Source organism: Macaca fascicularis, chromosome X (genome assembly GCF_037993035.2).
Source record: "Macaca fascicularis isolate 582-1 chromosome X, T2T-MFA8v1.1".
NCBI lineage: Eukaryota > Metazoa > Chordata > Mammalia > Primates > Cercopithecidae > Macaca > Macaca fascicularis.
Window position 1 is genome coordinate 145394971 of NC_088395.1, and position 20831 is coordinate 145415801.

The 20831-nt window shown below is 44.2% G+C and overlaps 1 protein-coding gene across 4 annotated transcripts in view; it reads right to left on the reverse strand.

Annotated features, from left to right (window-relative positions):
- Window positions 1-17342, reverse strand: part of FGF13 (fibroblast growth factor 13) — a 588802-nt gene extending 571460 nt beyond the window's left edge. For 2 of the 4 annotated variants that reach the window (XM_005594716.5, XM_005594712.5), the window contains exons 1-2: window positions 17240-17342; window positions 16388-16600 (exon numbers count right to left, since the gene is read on the reverse strand). In XM_005594716.5, the coding sequence (XP_005594773.1) occupies window positions 16388-16436 (49 nt within the window). In that variant the 5' untranslated portion in view covers window positions 16437-16600; window positions 17240-17342. Of the gene's footprint in view, window positions 1-16387; window positions 16954-17239 lie in introns of those variants that run through there. The other 2 variants (XM_074029435.1, XM_045383800.3) reach the window with 1 other exon arrangement.
- Between the last annotated feature and the right edge of the window lie 3489 nt (window positions 17343-20831).

Genomic DNA, 20831 nt, shown 5'->3' on the forward strand with positions numbered 1-20831 from the left:
CCTTGAGGTGTCAAGTTAATGATCGCATTTGCTACCACCACCCAGCTATGTCAGCTCCCTCTCCTGTGAGCTTCCCTAGTTCTCTGTTTCCCAGTCAAGGCACTGCTTCCTTTTTATTTCTCCCACTATCAGCTCTGTAAGAGCAAGAACAGAGACTCTTCCCCATCAGTGTTTCACCAGTGCCTGGGCCTGCCATAATGCTTGATGCTCTTTGAATGAATGGAGTCCAGACTCTTAGGCATGTGTCTCTAAAGTATTGTCTATCACCTGAAAATAAATATATCTGCAGGCTTTCTGCCCACCAGTGGGAAACAATATATTAAAGATTGAAGGCCTTTATTACAAGCCACAAGCCACTTTGGGAGATTTCTATTTCTGGAACATTATAAAGATGTTGGAGACGGTTCAGGAGAATGTAGGGGGCATGAAAACAAAGCTTAGGAGCCAATACATGGAGTGGGAAATCTGTGCCCTGACACAAAAACAGCACTCACAGCACTAGCTGCACAACTCAAAGCCACACACACCTCTTCAGAGGTGGCAGGGAGGAGGCAGAGTTCACAGTGGAAATATCAGAGGGACTTACTCAAATCAAAACTAAAGTCAAGGCTTGGATATTTCCTCTATTTGATGCCAAGTATTCAACAAATGTTTCTCCTACTCCCCAAAAAGAGTTAAAAACAAAAAAAAAAAACCTGATTGCGGCCGGGCGCGGTGGCTCAAGCCTGTAATCCCAGCACTTTGGGAGGCCGAGACGGGCGGATCACGAGGTCAGGAGATCGAGACCATCCTGGCTAACACGGTGAAACCCCATCTCTACTAAAAAATACAAAAAAAAAAAAAACTAGCCGGGCGAGGTGGCGGGTGCCTGTAGTCCCAGCTACTCGGGAGGCTGAGGCAGGAGAATGGCATAAACCCGGGAGGCGGAGCTTGCAGTGAGCTGAGATCAGGCCACTGCACTCCAGCCTGGGTGACAGAGCGAGACTCCGTCTCAAAAGAAAAAAAAAAAAAGAAAGAAAAAAAAAAAAAAAAACCTGATTGCTTCATATTTAAAACTAATTTGTGCTCCTAAACGTGAGCTATGTTTCAAATATAAAAGAAGCAGATAAAAACCAATAAAAATGTTGAATTCTTCCAAGACTAACTGTTAAGTTACATTTTTCCAAATTTCTATTCAAACATTTATTGCATTTGCCTTTTGAGCCAGGCTTTGTCCTAAATACTATTCAGAAATTAATAACTTGGTCCCTGCACTCAACAAGTTTACAGTATAGTGGGAGACACATACAAAGGGGAATGGAAATCAATGGTGAAGGGCAAAAATGCAAGGATGAAGGGGCATAGAAGCTATCGCAGAGCAAGTTCATTATTTACACACACACACACAAAATCACTATAAAAAAGTAACATAATAGACCCAAGAGGACCTAAAAAAGTCCTATTTACTCTACTCATGGGTCTTAAACTTGAAAGTCATTTGGATTGTTGCCTCAATTCTCCAGTACCCTAAAAATTTGCATTCTTCCTTTATTTTAATAATCTTAGACTAAAGATTGAGAAAACAAATTGAGTATTTTAAAACAATTTATCCCATCAATTAAAAAAAGATCTACACCCAAGTTCATAACAGCATTATTCACAAGAGTCAGAAGACGAAAGCAACCCAAGTGTCCCTCCATGGATGAATGGATAAGCCAAATGTGGTCTATACATACAATGTAATATTATTCAGCCGGAAAAAGGAAAGAAATTCCCACACATACTACAACATGGATGAGCCTCAAGGCTCATCTTTTCCTTATAAATTACCCAATCTCAGGTGTCTCTTTAGAGCAATGCTAAATGAAATAAGCCAGTCACAAAATGACAAATAACTATAGTTCCACTTACATAAGGTATCTAAAGTAGTCAAACCCATAGAAACAAAGCAGAATGGTGGTTGCAAAGGACTGGGGTAACGGGGAAATGGGGAATTGTTTAATGTATACACGGTTTCACTTTTGTGAGATAAAAGTGAAGACTTTGATCTTCACTGGTTGCACAACCGGGTTTCAGATTATATACTTCAGTTAAATACTTAACACTACTGATCTGTACACATAAAAATAGTTAAGATGGTAAATTTTATGTTATGTGTATTTTACCACAATTAAAAGTAAAAATAAAATTTTCAAGAGGGATCATGCTATAATGCTACATGGTGTATTGTCCTGAAGCTCTACTCCAAGAAAACATGATTGGGGTACACAAAGGCCCCAAATGTGAGAAAATTCAATACTTCAGTTCTTTTAGTCATGAATAAATACATTGTGATGAGAAGGATGAGCATACTTTTAAAACCTGTTCTTGCCTTTGTGGGGAAAACAATACAAGTAAACTTATTTAGGTCACAGTAGTTACTGTAAACATCCCAAGGAAAGCTTATTAATAACAGCCACCCACAAAGGACCTGGTTTCAACCAAAGAATGTCATGGAGTCAGTGAAAGGAAGGCTGGGGAAGAATTGTCATGTATTTTAGAAATAAGAATGTTAGCATCTTTTTGTAGTTCAACTTGGATTTAGAAATCACAAATACAGCCAATATTTTAAATAAGGAAATTGAACTAGATAGTGTCTGAAGGACCTTCTGGCTCTAAACCATAACAATTGGTTGCTTGCTTGATTAAAAAAAAAAAAAAAAAAAAGAAAAAGAAAAGAAAAGAAAAGAAAAGAAAAAAAAAGAAAAATACCCTAAACATTTATGTCAATCCTTGATTCTGCTATCAGTAGAGTAACAGAGGCCACCTGCCTGAATCTGTTACTGTGTCAATGTGGAAATGTACTGGGCTAGGCCCCTGCCACTAACTTGTTCTATGACCTTGGGCAAGTCATTGCCTCTCTGTGGGCCTAATTCTTCTACTTTGTAGTGGGAAGGTTAAACCAAATGATGATGAAGGTCCCTTCAAGCCATTATAGCCTATGATTAAGGATCTGTGGAGCATGGTGATTAAGGCTGCAGAACAATGTGAATATACTTAATACCATAGAACTGGATACCATAGACTTGACCATAAAATGGTCAGTTTTATGTTGTGTATTTTGCCACAGTACATATATTTACAATCATTAAAATAAAAAAGATAATAATCTGAGAAGCAAGAGAGCCACTCTAAGCAACAGTTTCTAATTAGAATAGAAGGAAACAAATGCCTCAACACCAGGCCTCTAGGCTTGGTTTTGACTTCTTTCTTTTTAATCCTTCGTGCCCAAAGAAACATGTAAGTACACCAAAGATGATACTATTAAAAGAAAAACTTCTCATAAAACAATAACTCTTTTAATATTGTATCTACCTCCACATTTGGCATTTGAGTTAGATTTGTATATATAGTCTTTATAAATTGAGTCTCCCCTATATGCAACGTGGTCAAGAGAGATGCACTCTGGACCAAATCTCACTCTCAGCAGAGCAACTACTCTCATTTCTTCCAGCCATGTAAAATAAGCAACTCATCTCTAGCTCAAAGGCAGGGAAATAAGTTTATTATCTTCTACCAGGATTTTCAGATCCTGGGGAGATGCCTCTGCACTAAAAATCAATACAAGATTTTTCAAGGTATTCAGTTTTGTCACTTGTTCAGAGACAATGGCCTCAGAAAAGAAGATGAACTGCCTTACTTCCTTTTCCTCCCTTTTTCTGCATGCTGCCCTTTAAAGACATGCTCTTTGTGCCATAAATTCAAAGGTTGCTTTTATGTCCAGTGGGGTGGAGGGAGGAAGCTCGGTGTGTTTTAAACGGTGAAATCTGTCAAAGTCCCAAAGGCTCTTGTGATACAAATCAGGTCATCCTATACAGCCTGAACCCCCAATTCCACAGAGGAAATAAAAACCATTTATAACTCAAAGTAACTAGCAGTAATAGGTCAATGCACTTGATTGGTCATGAACCAATGACAGAGACACTGCTTGGTGCCTCAAGGATGACAAGGGGTGGGGGTGCACCTAGGCCCAGCCCAACACTCACACTCCTGCTTCCACCTCCCATCACCACCTGCTGCCAGATGCAGGTAGAAAAATTATGTCCAAGGCAAAGGGGAATTACTTTGTCCACCCTGTGTCATCCTGTTCTAGACTGGCAGAGAAATGTCTTGGAAGTCCCACTCCCACCCCCTTACCCCACCAGTTTAAAATCCACTGAAGTTCAAGCTATCATAAGGGTCAAAATATTTGGACACTGACCTCTGCTATTCTAACAGCTGTGCTAGGATTGCCATCTCTGAATGGCATGCCCAAAGCTCCCTCCCAGCCCCACCCTCTCTGCGAGAGCCAAGGCTTTGAAATTCTCCTGCTTCCTTACTTTCTCCTAAAGGGAGACCATCCAGGGAAACAATTGAGGCGAGACTGGCAGTAAGATAGAAAAAAGTAGCAAAAAGGGAGAAAGAAGGCTTCCGAGCAGAACATTTATATGTGGAAGATGAGTAGGGCTGGGAAGATCTTTAAGATTACTTAATTCAACCCATGAAGACACTGAGAACTCAAAGCGTACGGTAGACAACAATGCTGGTCCTAGACTTCGGGGCTCAACCTCATGTAACCGTTTTGGAGTGGTTGACTCCTTTGAGAATCTGTTCAAACAATGGAGCCTGCTCACCAGAAAAATTGACATTTATACATAATTTCTAAGAGGATCCTGTGATTGCCTCTAGGACAATGTGTCCCCAACTAGCCTGATGATTCAACTAGTCCTGAAGAATCACCAGGACACCTGCTTACAAGTTAGATTACCAGCTCTTTTCCTAAAGTTCTAATTCAGTAGGTCGGCAGGAGGGTTTTTGTTTTGTTGTGTTTAATTTAGAAAAAACAAACAAACAAACCCTACAGGGGATTCTTTAGGCAAGCTTGAGGAACACCGCCCAGAGGCAGTAGGTCCCTAAACCAGCTGTGCATTAGAACCACTTCAGGAGCTTAATAAAAAATGTGGCTTTCTAAGGCTCACGCCCAGATATACTGAATCAAATTCTCATGGTCGGGGGTATATGTGGTTAGAGGTGATGCTGATGCCCAAGCTGGCCCAGGAACCACAGCTAAGCAACCCATGTATGACTTCATCCAGCTTGACTCATTAGCAATTTGGCTTGGCCAGAGTCTGATAGCTGTGATGGGCACCAGATCACTCACTGCTTGACATACGACCAACATGGAACAGAGTGCTTCATGCACTGAAAGTCTGTTTCCCTAAGGAAATTTGCAAAATATGCTTGTATGATCCATGAAGGCAGGGATAGTTATCTGTTCTGCTCACTGCTGTATTCTCAGTGTCTAAGGAAGCCGATGGCACACAGAAGGTTCAATACATATTTATCGAGTAAATTAACAGATGAATTAATTTACACATGCATTAAAATAACTGAAATCACTTAAGTTGGGGTATGACTGTCCAATGCATGTGTGAATCTGCAGATTTATTTCTATCACCAAGAAACCCTCTATCAAGAGTCCTCTAACTTGAAAAATCAATATGAAAATCACTACTATTTCAGTAATATTATCAGTATCATCACTGACCAAATTCTACGTAAATAGCACATTATGAAGTAGCAATTGTATCCTAAATTAAATTAGCAAAATTAAACCCAGCAGGATTATTGCTGTCAGTCTAAGGGCTTTTGGTACAGAGTTTCAAAAGTAAAGGAGCATTTACAGAAACCTAGGATGGATGACAAGCATTGTCATTACGTAACACATTTAGTGAGCACTTGTTTCGTGAAAAGGATCCTCGAAGACATTCCAGTCTATTCAGAGAGATAAGACATAAGCAGATGAGAAGTTAACCATGAGATATACCCAAAGCAGCCCATGGAGACTGCCAGATGGGTGATAGAGAAGCCCTGTACACGAAGTAAGCAGTGCCTGCTGGGAGGGTGAAAGAAAGGCTTCATGGAGGATGGAGATTTAGCTTGGACTTGAAGCATCATATAATATAAAACTAATAAGTAGTTCATGCTAGATCAAGGAATGGGGGAGCAAAAAACTCAGTTTGAAGACAATCAGTAAGTAATATTTCATTAATATTATTTTCATTATTATATCATTAATATAATTATGTATTTCCACTGTAGATACAAATAGAAAATATGACTAAACACTATAAATTTCTATAAGCCAACTACCCAGAGATTCCTTTTGGTGTATATTCTTTCAAGATTTAGTCTTAGTGTATTTGTTGTATATCTATTTACATATGTGCAAAGTTGTCTATGTGTATTTAATTTGGTATTTACAGATTTATACATAGATATACATAGCCCCATATGGGCACATATTCATATATGTACTTTTACAAAATACTAATCACGCTTGTGGTGTCCAGTGAGAAGGATCTCAAGGAGGTGCAAGAAAAATGTTCACACACCGGGCACAAATCACCATCTCTCTTGGTTACCCCTAAGTCCACACCTAGTATACACACTGAAAATGATGGTGCAAATTATTTAATGACATAAAATAACATTCTAACACGTTGAGGGAAAAAAAGGAGGTTATCGTGTATGTGCCTGATCCCACATACACACTTAAAGATAATTAGCCATGTCTATGTATTATAATATGCAGAGAAAAAGGACTAGAAGAAAAGCCTCAAAAAGTTAACTTGGTAGTGGAACCTTGGGTGATATTTTCTTCTCTATGCTTTTATGATGTTCCAAATTGTTTCCGGTAAACATGCATTATTTTGTAATCTGAAAAAAATCAATGTAATAAAACATAAGCAATATAAAAACACACAAATAAATTCAAAACTGCCTGTGAGCGTCCTGCTCAAGATGCATCTTCGGTTTTTGAGCAGCTAAAGTCAAATTAGCATTCACAAGAAGACAGAAAGCAAAGCTCTTGTGTTGGTCAAGTCCTGACTTCAAGGCTCTTGGCCTTCTATGCCTGCCTTTGAGGTGTCTAGTGGGTGGGTCAGGTGTAGGGAAAGCAAGAAAGCCTTGCTAGGTGTCGGTGGGGGAGGAGGGCGCGCCTCCCTGAGCCCCGCCCGGCCACCACCAGCGCTGCTCTGACGGCCACCATCTTAACGCTGCTTCCCCACAGGCTGCAACGTGCCAGCGGTCTAGACTGCGAGGCCGCGGGCTGCACCGGAGGGCGCAGTATCTTTCCCCGGACTGCAGCCGCCCGCACCGCCTGCCACGGAGCCTTGGCCCGGACCCGCGGTTCCCTCTGCGACGCCTCCCCCGTGAGTCGACTGGGTCGTGGGTATCGAGGGCAAGCAAACAGAAACCCCCACTGCCCACCGCCGCTGCCGCCGCCAGGAAGGAGCTTTGTCATGCCCGGAGCCGGCGCCGGGCATCTCTTTGCCAAGTTTCACCTTCGGTGACACAACTTTTCCGTGTTTCTTTTTTAGGCAGCTGCCACATCACGAGGCTAATGAGCACACTAAGGTTTGTAATAAACCCGCCTGCCAGATACACAGGAACTGAGGGAGGCTGGTTGACCAGACCTTTCAGCGCGATCGTCGGGTTCCCAGCTAGCCGAAAAACAAATGTTCCCTGGAATGAGAGCATCTAGGAGCACCTTGTCCTGTTTCCAAGAGAATGGCTCACATTGTGCCCAGAGCTCCGAAAATCACTCACAAATTCAAGAGCTCTTGGAAGCCTTAATGTTCAATAAACCCCCCGAGGGGAGAGGCGAGCATACACACAGAATCAAAGGCAAAATAAACAGGTCAATCCTCAATACTTTCAAAGTCACCATTGAAAGAAGATTCTGAAAATATCTATGGGCATATTCAAGAACTGCACTCAGCCTGCCTTCTTTAGGTTGTTTACTTCTACTTTTAAGAGCTAGATAAATATTTTAAGAACCCCAGCTATTTACTAACCCTCAACTCCAGAAAAGTAACAAATGCTACCTACATTATTTGGAGCAAGTTTTGAGAACTGGGTTTCATGTTTGTTATGAAATTTACCTATAGCCATGCAACAGACCCATCACTGTTAATTACTGCCGTTAAGCAACGGTTCTACAATACAGATAAACACGACATGATTCCCAACTTCAAGAACTATAATTAATATGCTCGTTCAAGGCGTTGTGTCTCTGTTAACAAGATATATTTTTGGAAATATTATCTAACTGAAGGCAGCATAAATAGTATACAAAATAAAGCTTGCACTTTTTTATTTTTCCATTTAAAATGAGTTATATAAGTAGTGAAAAAGCTCTTCTATCGAGCTACACTTTGTTGTGGGGGGTGGATTTCTTTCACCACGATTAATATAGCTATCAAAGGGAAAAATCCAGAAATGAAAATCTTTCAATGGGCTCAGCTCACCCTGAGGAGCCCCATTTGGTTAATAAAAACCACTGACATCTGTTAACAAGACAAGGAGGGAGGGAAAGAAGGAGAGACGGAGGAAGAACGGGGTAGGGTTGAGAGACAAAGAGAAGGGAAATGAGACATATGATTCTGCTGGGAGACAGACTGAAAGCATATACCATGTAATGAAAACTAAAATAAACAAGTGGAGTTTTTACTCAACAGTGAATTAAGAGGATGTATAATCTTGAAGACGCAGGTGAAACAAGGTCCCAGATGCAGTTGTGGAAGAAAGTATCATTGTCTTTAAACCAATATGAAAGCCAAAGTCACCTGGCCAATGAAAGCCACAGTCACCGAGCCAATGTCCTGTAGCAGTGGTTCAAGAGAATGGCCAAGTGAAGTGAGATGCACATCGGAAAGTGAAGTCAGAATGTCCCAGGCCAGAGAAGAAGGAAAGGGCACCCCAGCACAGCGCCTGATACAGAAAAGTCACTCAAACTATGTTCAGACGTTTGTTTAACTGAACAAAGACCACAGCCCTGGAGCAACCATGCATTTAGTATAGGCACACTCCTCCTAATTATGTCCAATTTGGTGAATGAAAGTAATTTTGTCTTTGTGAAAACCTGCATTAGAAAGACTCAGCTGTGCTGCCTAGGAAGGGAGTGTGATATAGTGGTTAGTGGTTAGGAGGTAGATTTGGAGTCAATCAAATCTGGCTCAAATCCTCACTTCACCGTCTTTTTAACTGAGTGACCTAAGGATGTCCTCAGTCTCTCAGTTTCTTCATCTGTCACATTGGAAGAATAGTATGGATATTCATTCTCCATACACTGAATGTCTATACATTATTTTGAGGAATTCATGAGATGCTTCATGTCAACTCCCTGGCCTATAGTCGGTGCTCAGAAAATATTATTATTTTTAGGACACCAGTCAAAAGTATTTCTCCAACGTAGCTAGGTGTTAGAAAGTCAACCATTAACTATTGAATTCTTTGCATGAAAGCTCTACCCCAGGCAATCTTTAGATAAAACGTAAATCTCCCTAGGTATTTATCAGATTAAGCCACCAGGAGGCTCTGAAAAAGTCTTTCTCTATCACAGTGCCTTCTGATAATGACAACAAAACAGGAAGTGAGCAGGGCATAGGACCAATGAGTTTCCACAGGTGCATGGCACATGCATTCATCATTTATTGATTACTACAAGGCCAAGCACTGTGCTAGTAATTTGCAAACCACTAGCGGTGTGACTTCATGTAAGCTACATGATCTCCATGAACTTCAATTTTCTCATCTCTAAAGTCTGTATGTACTAAGAGCTACTGTACTTCATTTGGCTGTCAGGATTAAATTAGATATATGTAAAAATAATGTTTGCCTAGTAAATAGTAACTGCTCAGTAATTTAGAGGCTACTACTATAAAGATAGCAGTGTTCATTATTGTTATTTGCTATTAAAGGATGAATAAAATATATCTCTGCTTAAAGCAATTCCCTAGCTTTCCCAGGTCATTCAACAACCACTCCTAGAATACTAACCATGTCCAAGATTCTATTGAATGCCCCAGTGTGGGGCACGGTGGGAGTCTTCCAAGAAACCAGAGGACAAGACAAGAAGGGTTACCAATAGGGGATGAAGAGTGTTGCATGGGGAGGTGGCCAAAGAGTGCATACAGGCAAAACTAATAGATGATGATAGAAATAAAAATAGGAGGCCAAGCGCAGTGGCTCACACCTGTAATCCCAGCACTTTGGGAGGCCAAAGCGGGTGGATCGTTTGAGGTCAGGAGTTCAAGACCAGCCTGGTCAACATGGTGAAACCCCGTCTCTACTAAAAATACAAAAACTTGGCGAGGCGGTGGTGGTGCGCGCCTGTAATCCCAGCTACTCGGAAGGCTGGGGCAGGAGAATCACTTGAACCCAGGAGGCGGTGGTTGCAGTGAGCCGAGATTCAAGTCACTGTACTCCAGTCTGGGCGACAGACTGAGACCCTATCTCAAAAAAAAAAAAAAAAAAAAAAAAAAAAAAAAAAAAGAATAAAATAATAGCTGTCTTTAGGTAGGGGGAATGACTAGAAAGGGGCATGAGAGAACTTTCTGAGGTGATAAGAATGCTCTGTATCTTGACTTTGGTGTTGATTTTACAGGTGTAAATATTTATCAAAAATCATTGAGATGCACACTTAAGATTTGTACATGTTACTGCAGGTAAACTTCAATTACAAAAAAAGGAAATTGAATTTTACTGTTTTTCTTTTCTAATTTGGCCTTTGACTAGGCCTGCCTTTCACCAAAGCTTATTTTCTTTCTTCCCAGCCCTACTTACAGGGACCACAATAAAAGGACAGACATGTACAACTAGGGATTCCTTTTGGCCAAAGAGTGATTGTCCAGACCAAATCTGATGTCTCTGCAGGCAGGCCAAGTAAGCAACTTAGCTCTGGACACAGCCCTATTGTACTCCCTAGAATGTCAACCACAACCCTACACCAGCAGAAGCCTTTGCCTGTGGGGAAGATCATTAGCCAGCGACACTAGTACTATTTCCATTTGAAAATCAATGCTAAAAGTAATTTCAAAGGGCAGAGGCAAGAATAGCCATGAGAACTGCTTTACAGTAATCACAATAAACAGTCATTGTAATTTAGACTCAATATTTATTACAACTCAGATCCCTTAATAAAATAGTCCTTCATATGTCCATTGTGCCCTAAGAATCAATAATTTATTTCTTTTCTAATAACCCCCCCACACACACAATTTTCAGAATTAATGCTCTGGAAAATACTGCTTTAAAGGAAAAAAATGGCCATCCAATTCAAGGAGAAATCGGATCTGAGGCCTGGAGTGGTGGTCATAATGACTACTATATATCGTTTCACTTTCTTTAGGAAATTAATGCATTTACCTGGAAACCCACACTCTTAGGAAATGTTTCATCAATATATGACATTCCAAAAAGTGATAAAATGCCATGTTAAAAAATGTCAGAAATAAGATTCAACTAAGTTTGTCGAGCTGGTGTATTACAACTAGATAACCTACATTTCAAGTTGATGAAGACTAACTAAGATGACCCACATTGCACAGGACAATGAGCCTGAAATCCACTCTTCAGCCTGTGCTGATAAATCATGGTGACGATGTGTCTTCTTGATAGGGAAACAAACATCAGCGACTGCAGAAAATTAGTTATGCAGACATTTGTGTCCTGTACTAATTGCTAAAACTAGATTATGCGCCTAGTCTTCACATTTCAAAGATAATGTTAAGCTGAGCAAGGTAATAGACATGTAGGATCCCCTTCATCCACTCTACTTTAATGCTTATGGCTTTCCCCCCTCCTTCAATTGCTTAATCTTGACAATTATTGTCCATTCTTTCCAAATTTCTCAACTCTAAAAATATAAGTCAAACTGAAGCAGACACTAGAAAGCCTTTTTATTGGATATATTTGAAGAACTGCAACACATTCTGGTTGTTCTATGTTGATTGTAATTCCCAGAATAAGAAGTTGATTTGGACATAAAACAGCACAGCTGCAAAGAGACCTGGAACGCTAACAGTTTCATCTCCTTACTCACCGCCTTACAAATCAGCCCTCTGGCTTATCCAATTCTGATTCCAATTCTCTCCCTGATTCCAATTCTCTCCCCAGTCCTGACCCTGTCCTCAAAGCCACCCATAAAATCTCCCTGCTGTGGGCATAAACCTCAACTCCTTCCTTCACCCCACAGCTCACCCTCTGCTTCTTACCCAGGCCCCAATTCAACATCCATTCCCACTCCAACCTCACCCACATCTCCAGACCTAGGACACATACTAACCCCTTTAAATTATTTGAACTGTGCTGAAAAGAGGCTTAGAGGAAGCAGTACTAAGCTAGAAAGAAGATTCAGTACCCCTCACCCATGCCCCAACTTGCTCCCCCTTCTAGCTTTAGCCTTTGTCAATAAAGAAGCTACACGCTGCTACAAATAATGATGAAGAGGACTTGGGTATAATGTGGACTCATCTTTTCCACCTATCCCGAAGAACAGACCAGTATTTCTGATTAGAGATCTCCCTGGTCACACCTCCTTAGCAAGGCTATGATCTACCTCCTTCAGCACAGAAGAGATCGTGTGGCTTATGACACTGTATGTAAAACCATGGGACCATGATGTCAGAGTGAAAAAACAAGTCCCTACATCAGTAATAGACAGATGATCATTGTTACTTTTTAATAAGAGGTCACCAATCGCATAATGTCTTGCCGGTAAAATACCTCTAAACATCTGCTTTTGCCTGGTCCAAGTCTGAGAAAGACACTTGATGAAACCTATTATGGTAAACCACAATGATCAAGATGATCTTTTGGAAGGAATTCAGGACTCAAGCCTAGATATCTGCTGGCTGCATGACCACAATGCCCTGTCCTTCTTAAGTAGGATAGGATAGAAAGACTATTGGAAAGGGCCAGGAAATGAACAAAAAACGAACTGTGGTGTAAATGCATGGGGCCACCATAATCCATTACAACAGCAGCTGTACAAGTGGCTGGCTTCTTGCGCTATGCATGGACTTGTCCTCCATTGTCCAGCAGCCAGCATGAGCCCAGCCTGACAACAGTGCTGTCTCACCAAGAGAACCCACAGCCCACAGAGCCTTGAAACTTGCCTGGATATCGTGGCTGTTAGGCTAAGCACAAAGGAAAGGGTTGTTGAAAAAAACACACCCAACTCCAAACATGTAGCCACAAACCTAAAGACAGTTTTGAAAGTGAGAATTAGCTAGCATTTTTACTTAATCCAAAAAAGATTTGGTTTTATCTACAGCAGCCTACAAGACTTCCGATGCTACAGGAAAACTGTTGCAACAAACCAGAAACAGCCTTAACTGAGTGCTTCTCCAACAGAAGACTGCTGAAAAGATCTTATGTGACAAGGTAGAGAAGAGTGAGTCAAAGCTAAGAGAATATCTGCTTGAACAAACAAATATTATGCTTTCTTCTTCCCTGAAATGGAAACAAATCCTCCAGTCCAAGAGCCGCGTGACTCAAACTATATACACATCTGCCAATTTTAAAGTTTATACGAAGCATAAATAAATACACAAAAGGCGACTGGCTGCACAAGAGGCCTTTTTAATAGTTTCAAACAGAATCAAGGTCCCCGCCCCCTTTCCAAAGAGAACAGCCTATCTTGTCTGGCTACATTTTTGAAAAGGTTATGAAAAAGATCAGTGTCCATCACTGGTCTTAACCTCAGTAAGTTGAAGAAAATGTCATTTAAAAAGACAATCAGCAATTTATATACTCTTAAGGCCATATTCCATTCAGCAGCACAAAATAATTTACTGGAAACCTACTACTTGTGCTGTAAAAGCTCTGGAAACACTGTACTCTGTAACAATCTATGTAGTTATGATACACTGTGGGTATGAGCCCTAACCGATGGGGGTGGGAGGCTGAATTTAAATGAGCAGTAGACTCTGAAAACAGATTATGAAATTCATTCAAACTGTTACTAAATTATTTGATTCCATCCAATCATCTGTCACACCATTGTTCAAAATCAAATGTGTGTATATTCAAGGTATCTATGAAATGCTTGATCCTATATCTTGCTATATTACAAAGAATATGCCAATTAGTTTTTCAGCTTAAAAAATTAAAGATGACCTATATATAGGAAATTTGTAAGTAAGGAAAACTCTTCAGAAATATGGTCAACATATATAAACTCTAGTGACTAGAAGATAAATAGACCTTGAACCTTTCATCTCTAATATAAAAAGTAGTCTTTAAAATTTAGTCACATTAAGACTTTTCACATACGTGAAAGAAGAAAATACTAATGGCTACTACACATTTACTGTTCTGAAAATGCTCTAAATTCAACAACGAACAGAAAGGCTGAAATGACAATCTTGCTCTTAGCAGCCAAAAGCTTCCCATCTTCTCCGGGAAGTAAACTCCTTTCTTAAAAGTTGCCTTGTAAAATTAATTTATTCTAATTACAACCATAATTTCAAGTGCTAATTACACAATTCCTACAGAGGTATGCGGTTTCAAATGTGGTGAGTCAACACAAGAAAATGTTATGACACATGTCTAGTACAAATTTGTATTATTGGATTACAGAAACCTGTCCTGTTTCCAGATGCATTAATCCGTTCTGGACAACTGCAAATTATATTCCTAAAACAGAAACTCATTTTCTTTGAATGAATTTGGTTTCAGGGTCTCCCAAGGGTAGCCTGAAATAAACCTGAAGTAACCACCTGATAGAAATCAGGAACCAAAGTTCCAGAAACAAACGTGAAATACTCCCAGATTCAACAGGGGAATGAGGTGCCTAGATCAATCTGGTGCTACATTCTTTAATTACATTTACTTCTCTGGGCCCTCAGTGGAAAACAAAACGATTTAATGACCCCGAAGTCATTTTCCTTTATCATATAAGTGCCTGTTTGAGACTCAACAATTAGGAGAGCTCTGGAAACCTACAGCTGTAGTTCTACTTTCCAAAGTTACTCTTTTACTTGGGATTGAATGCTAGCCTTGAGCCAGACCGGGGGCCACAATGACCCGTGTGACAACGTATCTAACCCCTCCACAAACTCGCGGAACCTTTCGTCACCCTTTCGCCTAGTTGGGGAAGAAATGGCTCCATTTGGAAACAAGGAGAAAGGCCTTGAGCTGTTGAAGACTTTGACAACTTTCCGCGGGGGAGGTCTGGTGCTGCCCTAGAATCTCCCGGGAAAGAAAGCTCTGAGAGATGGGGAGAGGCGAGAAGGAGGAGAGGAGAAAAAGGAATAGAGAAAGGAGTGGGAGTGAAGGGGGCCTGAGGGATCAGGGAGAAATTGGGGCCCCCATGAACAAAACCCGGGACTCCCCACGCTGCAACCTCACTTCTGCAGTGGGGACTCAGCGTGGGTCGCTGCGGTCCAGTGTGCTTGGGGCCCTCAGGGCTAATCCAGCCCACTCCAGCGTCCGTTTCGTGGCCATTCCGGACACTTGCACCTAAGGCACCTGCCGTTCCCCACTGCTGTTCCACATTCCCTCTCTGTGCCTCTCTCCGCACCCGGGTCTCCAAGGCCGCTGTCTCCAGTTTACATTCTGGAGCTAATCCTGGTCCTCAGAAAGGCAACGGCTAGAACCGGCAGGGGGTGGGGGGCGTCCCCTTCCTTTGCCTTAGTTCTCCCCAGCCTGAGCACCGCTTTGCTGCGCCTCCCCAACCCGCCGATGGGAGGCCCCGGGCAGAGGCGCGCACTCCAGGGGGACCAGTGGTCCAGTGCCCCGGGCGAGGTGACTGAACCCCAGCAAGCAGAGGAAGAGGATTGCCCCCTCCCGCGAAGGCTCACTCACGCCGGGCACTAGTGGCAAGGGGACAACAGCCTTTGTTCTCCTGGGGTTTGGCGAGGCTGTGCTGCCAAAGCCCAGTGCGGGCGGCGCCAGGGCACCAGGATTGCTCACTTTTGCACGCGGCGTGTCGAAGGGTGCAAACTCCTGCCTTCCCCGAGGGGTGGGGTGGATAAGGAGTTTGGGATTAGGGGGTGTACGGGGCGGGGGGGGGGAAGGAGAGGGGGAGGGGCTCTGCATCTCCACCAGGCTCTTTGTTTGCATTGGGGGCGGGGAAAGGGGGCTGAAGGTGGGTTCAAGCTTGGGTTCTGAAAGCAGGGCACATTCCTGAGTATGTCACCATGTTGCACGCGCGCAGCACACATATGCACACTCGCGCACACGCACACACATGCACTCATACAGACAGGCGGCCGACTGTCAGCAGACAGCGCGGTTCCCGGCGCTCCGGGCTGCAGCAGCTTCGTCTGCCCGCAGCGCCACCACCGTGCGTCCAGAGCGGGAGTGGAGGAGGCTGGAGGCACTCGAGGGTCGACAATTCCGCGAGGAAGGAGGGAAAGTAGTGCAAACCCAGATCCACCCCCCAGCGACCTCTGCCCCTCCTTTTCTCCCGGGGTCGCAGAGGTCATGGGCAGCTTAAGCTCTGGGAAGGAGGCAGGGAGCCGCCGGAGGGCGGCGCGCACGCGAGGGGGCGAGGGAAACGAAGGAAAGGAAAGCAGGCGGACTCGGCGGGCGGGCTTACCCTTAGAAGCATCTTTCTCCTCTTTGGGCTTGGTCACCTTTCCACTCATAGATCCCAGCTTGCTTGACAAGGTTCGCTCAGAAGACAGAAGTCCTCGCCGAGCGGGCCGGACTTGGGAGAGTGCTTAGGGCGGCAAGTCTCAACCACGAGCTCCCCTCGGTGTGGTTCCGAGCGGAATCCGCTTTTCCCCACCGCTGCCGCCGCCGCCGCTGCCTACAAGAGAGTGGGGAGGAAAGGAGAGGGGTGAAGGAGGAGCCGCCGTCGCCGCCGCGGCGATCCGGAGCGGCCGGCCGCGGGAGGAGCGGCTCGCCGCGCTCAAGAAGTGAAGAGACAAAGCCGCGCGGCGCTTCCTCCGCTCCCCGCGCCCTCAGCTTCTGCCCGCCTGCGGAGAGCCACGCTCGCAACCCCCGGGGCGGCCGAGAGGAGCGGCCGGGACTCCCCGGCTTCACTGCCGGCCTCCCTGGGCTCCGCGCGGGCCGCTCGCTGGGAGTTGCCTGGGTGGGCTGCCCGCGCACTGGCAGGCTGCTTTCCCCCGCCTCTCCCAATCCGCTGCGGGCCGCCAACTCGATCAAAATAAAACCCCGAGGAAGGTTTTTAAAAAAATCAAAACAAAGATAAAAATATTCACTTAAAAATAACAAGCCTCCCTGAAAGGGAAATGTTTGAACATGTGATGAGCAACGTGTGAGCCTGTTACACCGCAGAGTCGCGCAGCTTCTCGCCCGAGGGGAATCGGGAGGAGAGGGTCGCCTCTTTCCTTTCTATTTAATCCATTTCCAGGTTCCTATTATTTTGCCAAAAAGGGGGCCGGAGTTGCTCGCCGGCGGAGGAGTGGGAGACGATGGCCCTTACCTGCTCTCTTTCTCTCTCTCCCTACACCCACACCCCCTCGGAGCTCGCCCGCTCCCTCGCTCGCGCTCTCCTTCCAAAGAACTCTCCGGTCCTAGAGAGCCACGAATCAACACCGCGGCGCATTCTATATAAACGGCAAGGTGTGGGCACGCGGAGGGTGGGGGCTGGCGAAGGCGGGGCCTCACAAAGCCGCCTGCCCGCTGTAGTAAAAGAAGAGCTCGGCAGGGGCGCGCCGACGTCAGCCGCGGATTGGCAAAACCCGGGCGAGCCCCGTGTAGTGCAGGCGAGCGTGTCTGCCGGGCGTCCCCTGGCCCCTCCGGGGCAGGGAGGGCCTGCGGGTGCCGCTGTAGCGGGCTCCCACCGTTGACCAAGGAGATGGAAGCCGGGCGCTCCCCCCACCCCGGCCCCTGTAACTCCTCTGCTCCTAGCGCCTGCTTTCCCAGGCCCGTGCTGGTCGCCACCTACACTTTGGGGACTCCCCTGTTGGCAACTGCTCCCACCGAGCAGTGGAATCTCAGTCCAGGAGTCGACGACTTTTCGCTTCTGGCTAGCTGCTCAAGTTGAGACAGTCGGGCTCTCATGGGGCAGAGAAGGGCCCTCTGGGATCTGGGTGTCACTAGGTCAGAGGGTGAAACTGACCGCGGCGGCTGCCACCTCCCACCCCCACCCCCCACGCAGGCCCCTCCTCCTAGGGCTGGTCGCTCTTGTTGGTAAACTGGAAGCACAGAGTGCCCACCGCCCAGGATGGCCAATCCCAGGCAAACGGGTGAGGTGGGACTGGGGGCGAGTGCTGAAGAGGAATAAGTAGGATTGAAACGTTGCCTGAGGAATACTTGTGGCAAAACCCAGAGAGAGAAAGAGAGAGAGAGAGAGAGGAAGAAGGAGGAAGAGGAGGAGAAGGAAGGAAGGAAGGAAGGAAGGAAGGAAGGAAGGAAGGAAGGAAGGAAGGAAAGAAGGAAGGAAAAAAAGGAAAGGAAAGAAGGAAGGAAGAGAAAGAAAGAAAAAGAAAGAAAGAAAGAAAGAAAGAAAGAAAGAAAGAAAGAAAGAAAGAAAGAAAGAAAGAAAGAAAAGAAAGGAAGAGAGGAAGGAGAGGGAGGGAGGCAGGGGAAGGGAAGGGAAGGGAAGTTAAGGAACGAACTAGGGAAGGAAGGTGATTGATAGTAGTCAGGAAATAGCCCCTGGGGCATCCTGGAAAACCTTTTCTGCGGTGGCCTTTTTTTGTGCATGTGAATCCCTGGTAGCCTCGCGCTCTGTTGAGGGACTGGGGTGGTGACTAGCAGGACTTGGTCCTCAGAACCGTCCATTAATCAGACCTTAGACTTCAGCCTGGCCATGAAGGCGCGGTAGCGACTCCCATGCAGAAAATTCGTTTTCCCTCATCCTACTCAACCCCACCCCCTTCTTAATTCGGTTTGGTTAATGGCATTAAACCAGGCGAAGAAATCATATAGATGGATTAGTCTTACTGAATCCCAGGCGGTAACTCAATTACAAGAGCCTGCTGTGGTTTTCAAGACCAGGAGTGTGGGCTCCCCCTGCTCCCAGTCCAGGTCTAAAGGTCGGCAACCCTCTAAACTCAATTTGCAGCCTCCATCCTCAGTCTGAGAGGAACTCCAGGCCCATTTTTCTTGTAAATAATATCTAATAATCTGGAGCTCGATGACACAATGTGATTATCCAACCCAAAGTTAGACCATTAATTAATATCAGTTGTCTGGGAAGGAAAACATTTCTCTTCAAATGATCGAATTCAAAAGGGTTGAAGGTTTAGATGGGTTTAGAGGAAAGGTGGAGGGGAAGAGGAGTCCTACCCCAAATCTCAGCATTGTGCAGTATACCCATGTAATGAACCTGCACATGTACCTCCTGTATCTAGAATAAAAGTCAAACATTTAAGAGTCATAATAATTTACACCTAATAACAGTAATCATCAATTTAGCTGCATGCTAAATGCTTTACATCATTATCTTATTCCATCTTCACAACAACCCTAAGGACATGTTTGTTCTGTTGTTATTTTCCTTTCACAAATGAGGAAAATGAAGCTCAGAGAGGTAAAGTAGCTTGCCAGGAGGTCACACAGCTGGTACATGGGGGAGCATAGATCACAAAGATAGGCGGCAGGCTAGGATACCTGGTGGGTCTGTCTCTAAAACCAGTGTTCATCTGTTATACCACTTGGTCTCTCAAAACTCCTATCAGCCTCTTAAAAAGAGGTGGGAGGCACATTTTCACTGGTCCTGTCTGCGAATTCTAAACTCCTAGATCTTTTAAAACTTCACTAGCCCAGCACGTTCAATCAAAAGCATACACACACATACTCCTCTGTTGTGTACATACCATTTACTTTGTCCACATCCCTCCAATAAGTAACAATACCTTATTTTGGGAAAAGGGTCAGTTTCTGTCTTGGAAGATATTAAGCATGGCATTGATGTGGACACCAGGTGTCTCAGCTTTCCTGCCACGTTAAGATGTATAGGAAAGTTCTCTCCACAGATAAGATCCCTGTCTAAGCCCTATCGACAATGACACCTCTAGCAAGGGCAACTTCCAGCTGGAAGCTAGATATCATTCTGTTCCTTAAAGGAGACTAATCTTCAATATATGACCAAACCTAGGTTAGTTAATATGATCAAGGTGAGTTGAGATGTCTGCTTCAGAAAATTAGTGGAGTCTATCTGTCCATAAACACAAACAGGTAAAATACAGCGTTTTTCTTCACTGTAAACCACCCTGGGAAAGAAATATCAGAAGATAAAGGAAATACTTCATGCAAGAACAATATGGTGGTTTGTGTCCATATAGAGACAAATCAATGACATCATAAGGACGTTCATGTCAGAGACCAAGGATTATGAATATTCAAGTGCAGGGACAAACATTCTTATCTAAACCAAGCTTCTGAAGATTCTGCTAACGAGGTCACTGGCAGCTTGTTCTGTGAGAGGAATGGGGGACTTTCTCTCTTCAAAGCCCCATGAGATATTTAATATGAAAAAAGTGTTGTTGGAATTGACTCGGAAAAAGGCATGCTCCAGTGTCCAGCCCCCAAGTTACTTGGTAATGCAGGATGGTCAGCTGGAAGATCTGACATCTGTGTGAGGATGGTCGGAAGGTCTTTTCCTGCCCCCAAAGGGATTCAGTCTTGAAGCATCTCAAGGAAGACCTGGCTTAGCTTATAGTACTTCCCCTTTCCCACCCAGATCCATCTCCCTCATCCCATCGTAGTGGAAGTACCCTCAGTTTTCAGTTTAGCAATTTGCACTTATCTGGTCACTAGACCTCTCTGTGCCTTGTCACTTTGGTAAAATGTGTCCCATTCTGTCTGTCTCTGCTGCTCTTATGAGAGAAATTCCATTGACCCGGTAGAGCATGGGGTGCAGAGTTATTCCGTGTAGTAGAGTGAATTAGTCCTGGAATTAAAGCGATATTCTAAAACAAAATGCTGCATGGCCGTGCCTCTAAAGAGGACTGGGTTGCTTTCTGGAATAAAGGACAGAGGCTTTACTACTTGGTAGTGAAGTGGAAAAGGTCCTAAGAGGCTCACCCCCTCGGCCCTATTATCTCAGTGTCAGTCTCCTACTAGTC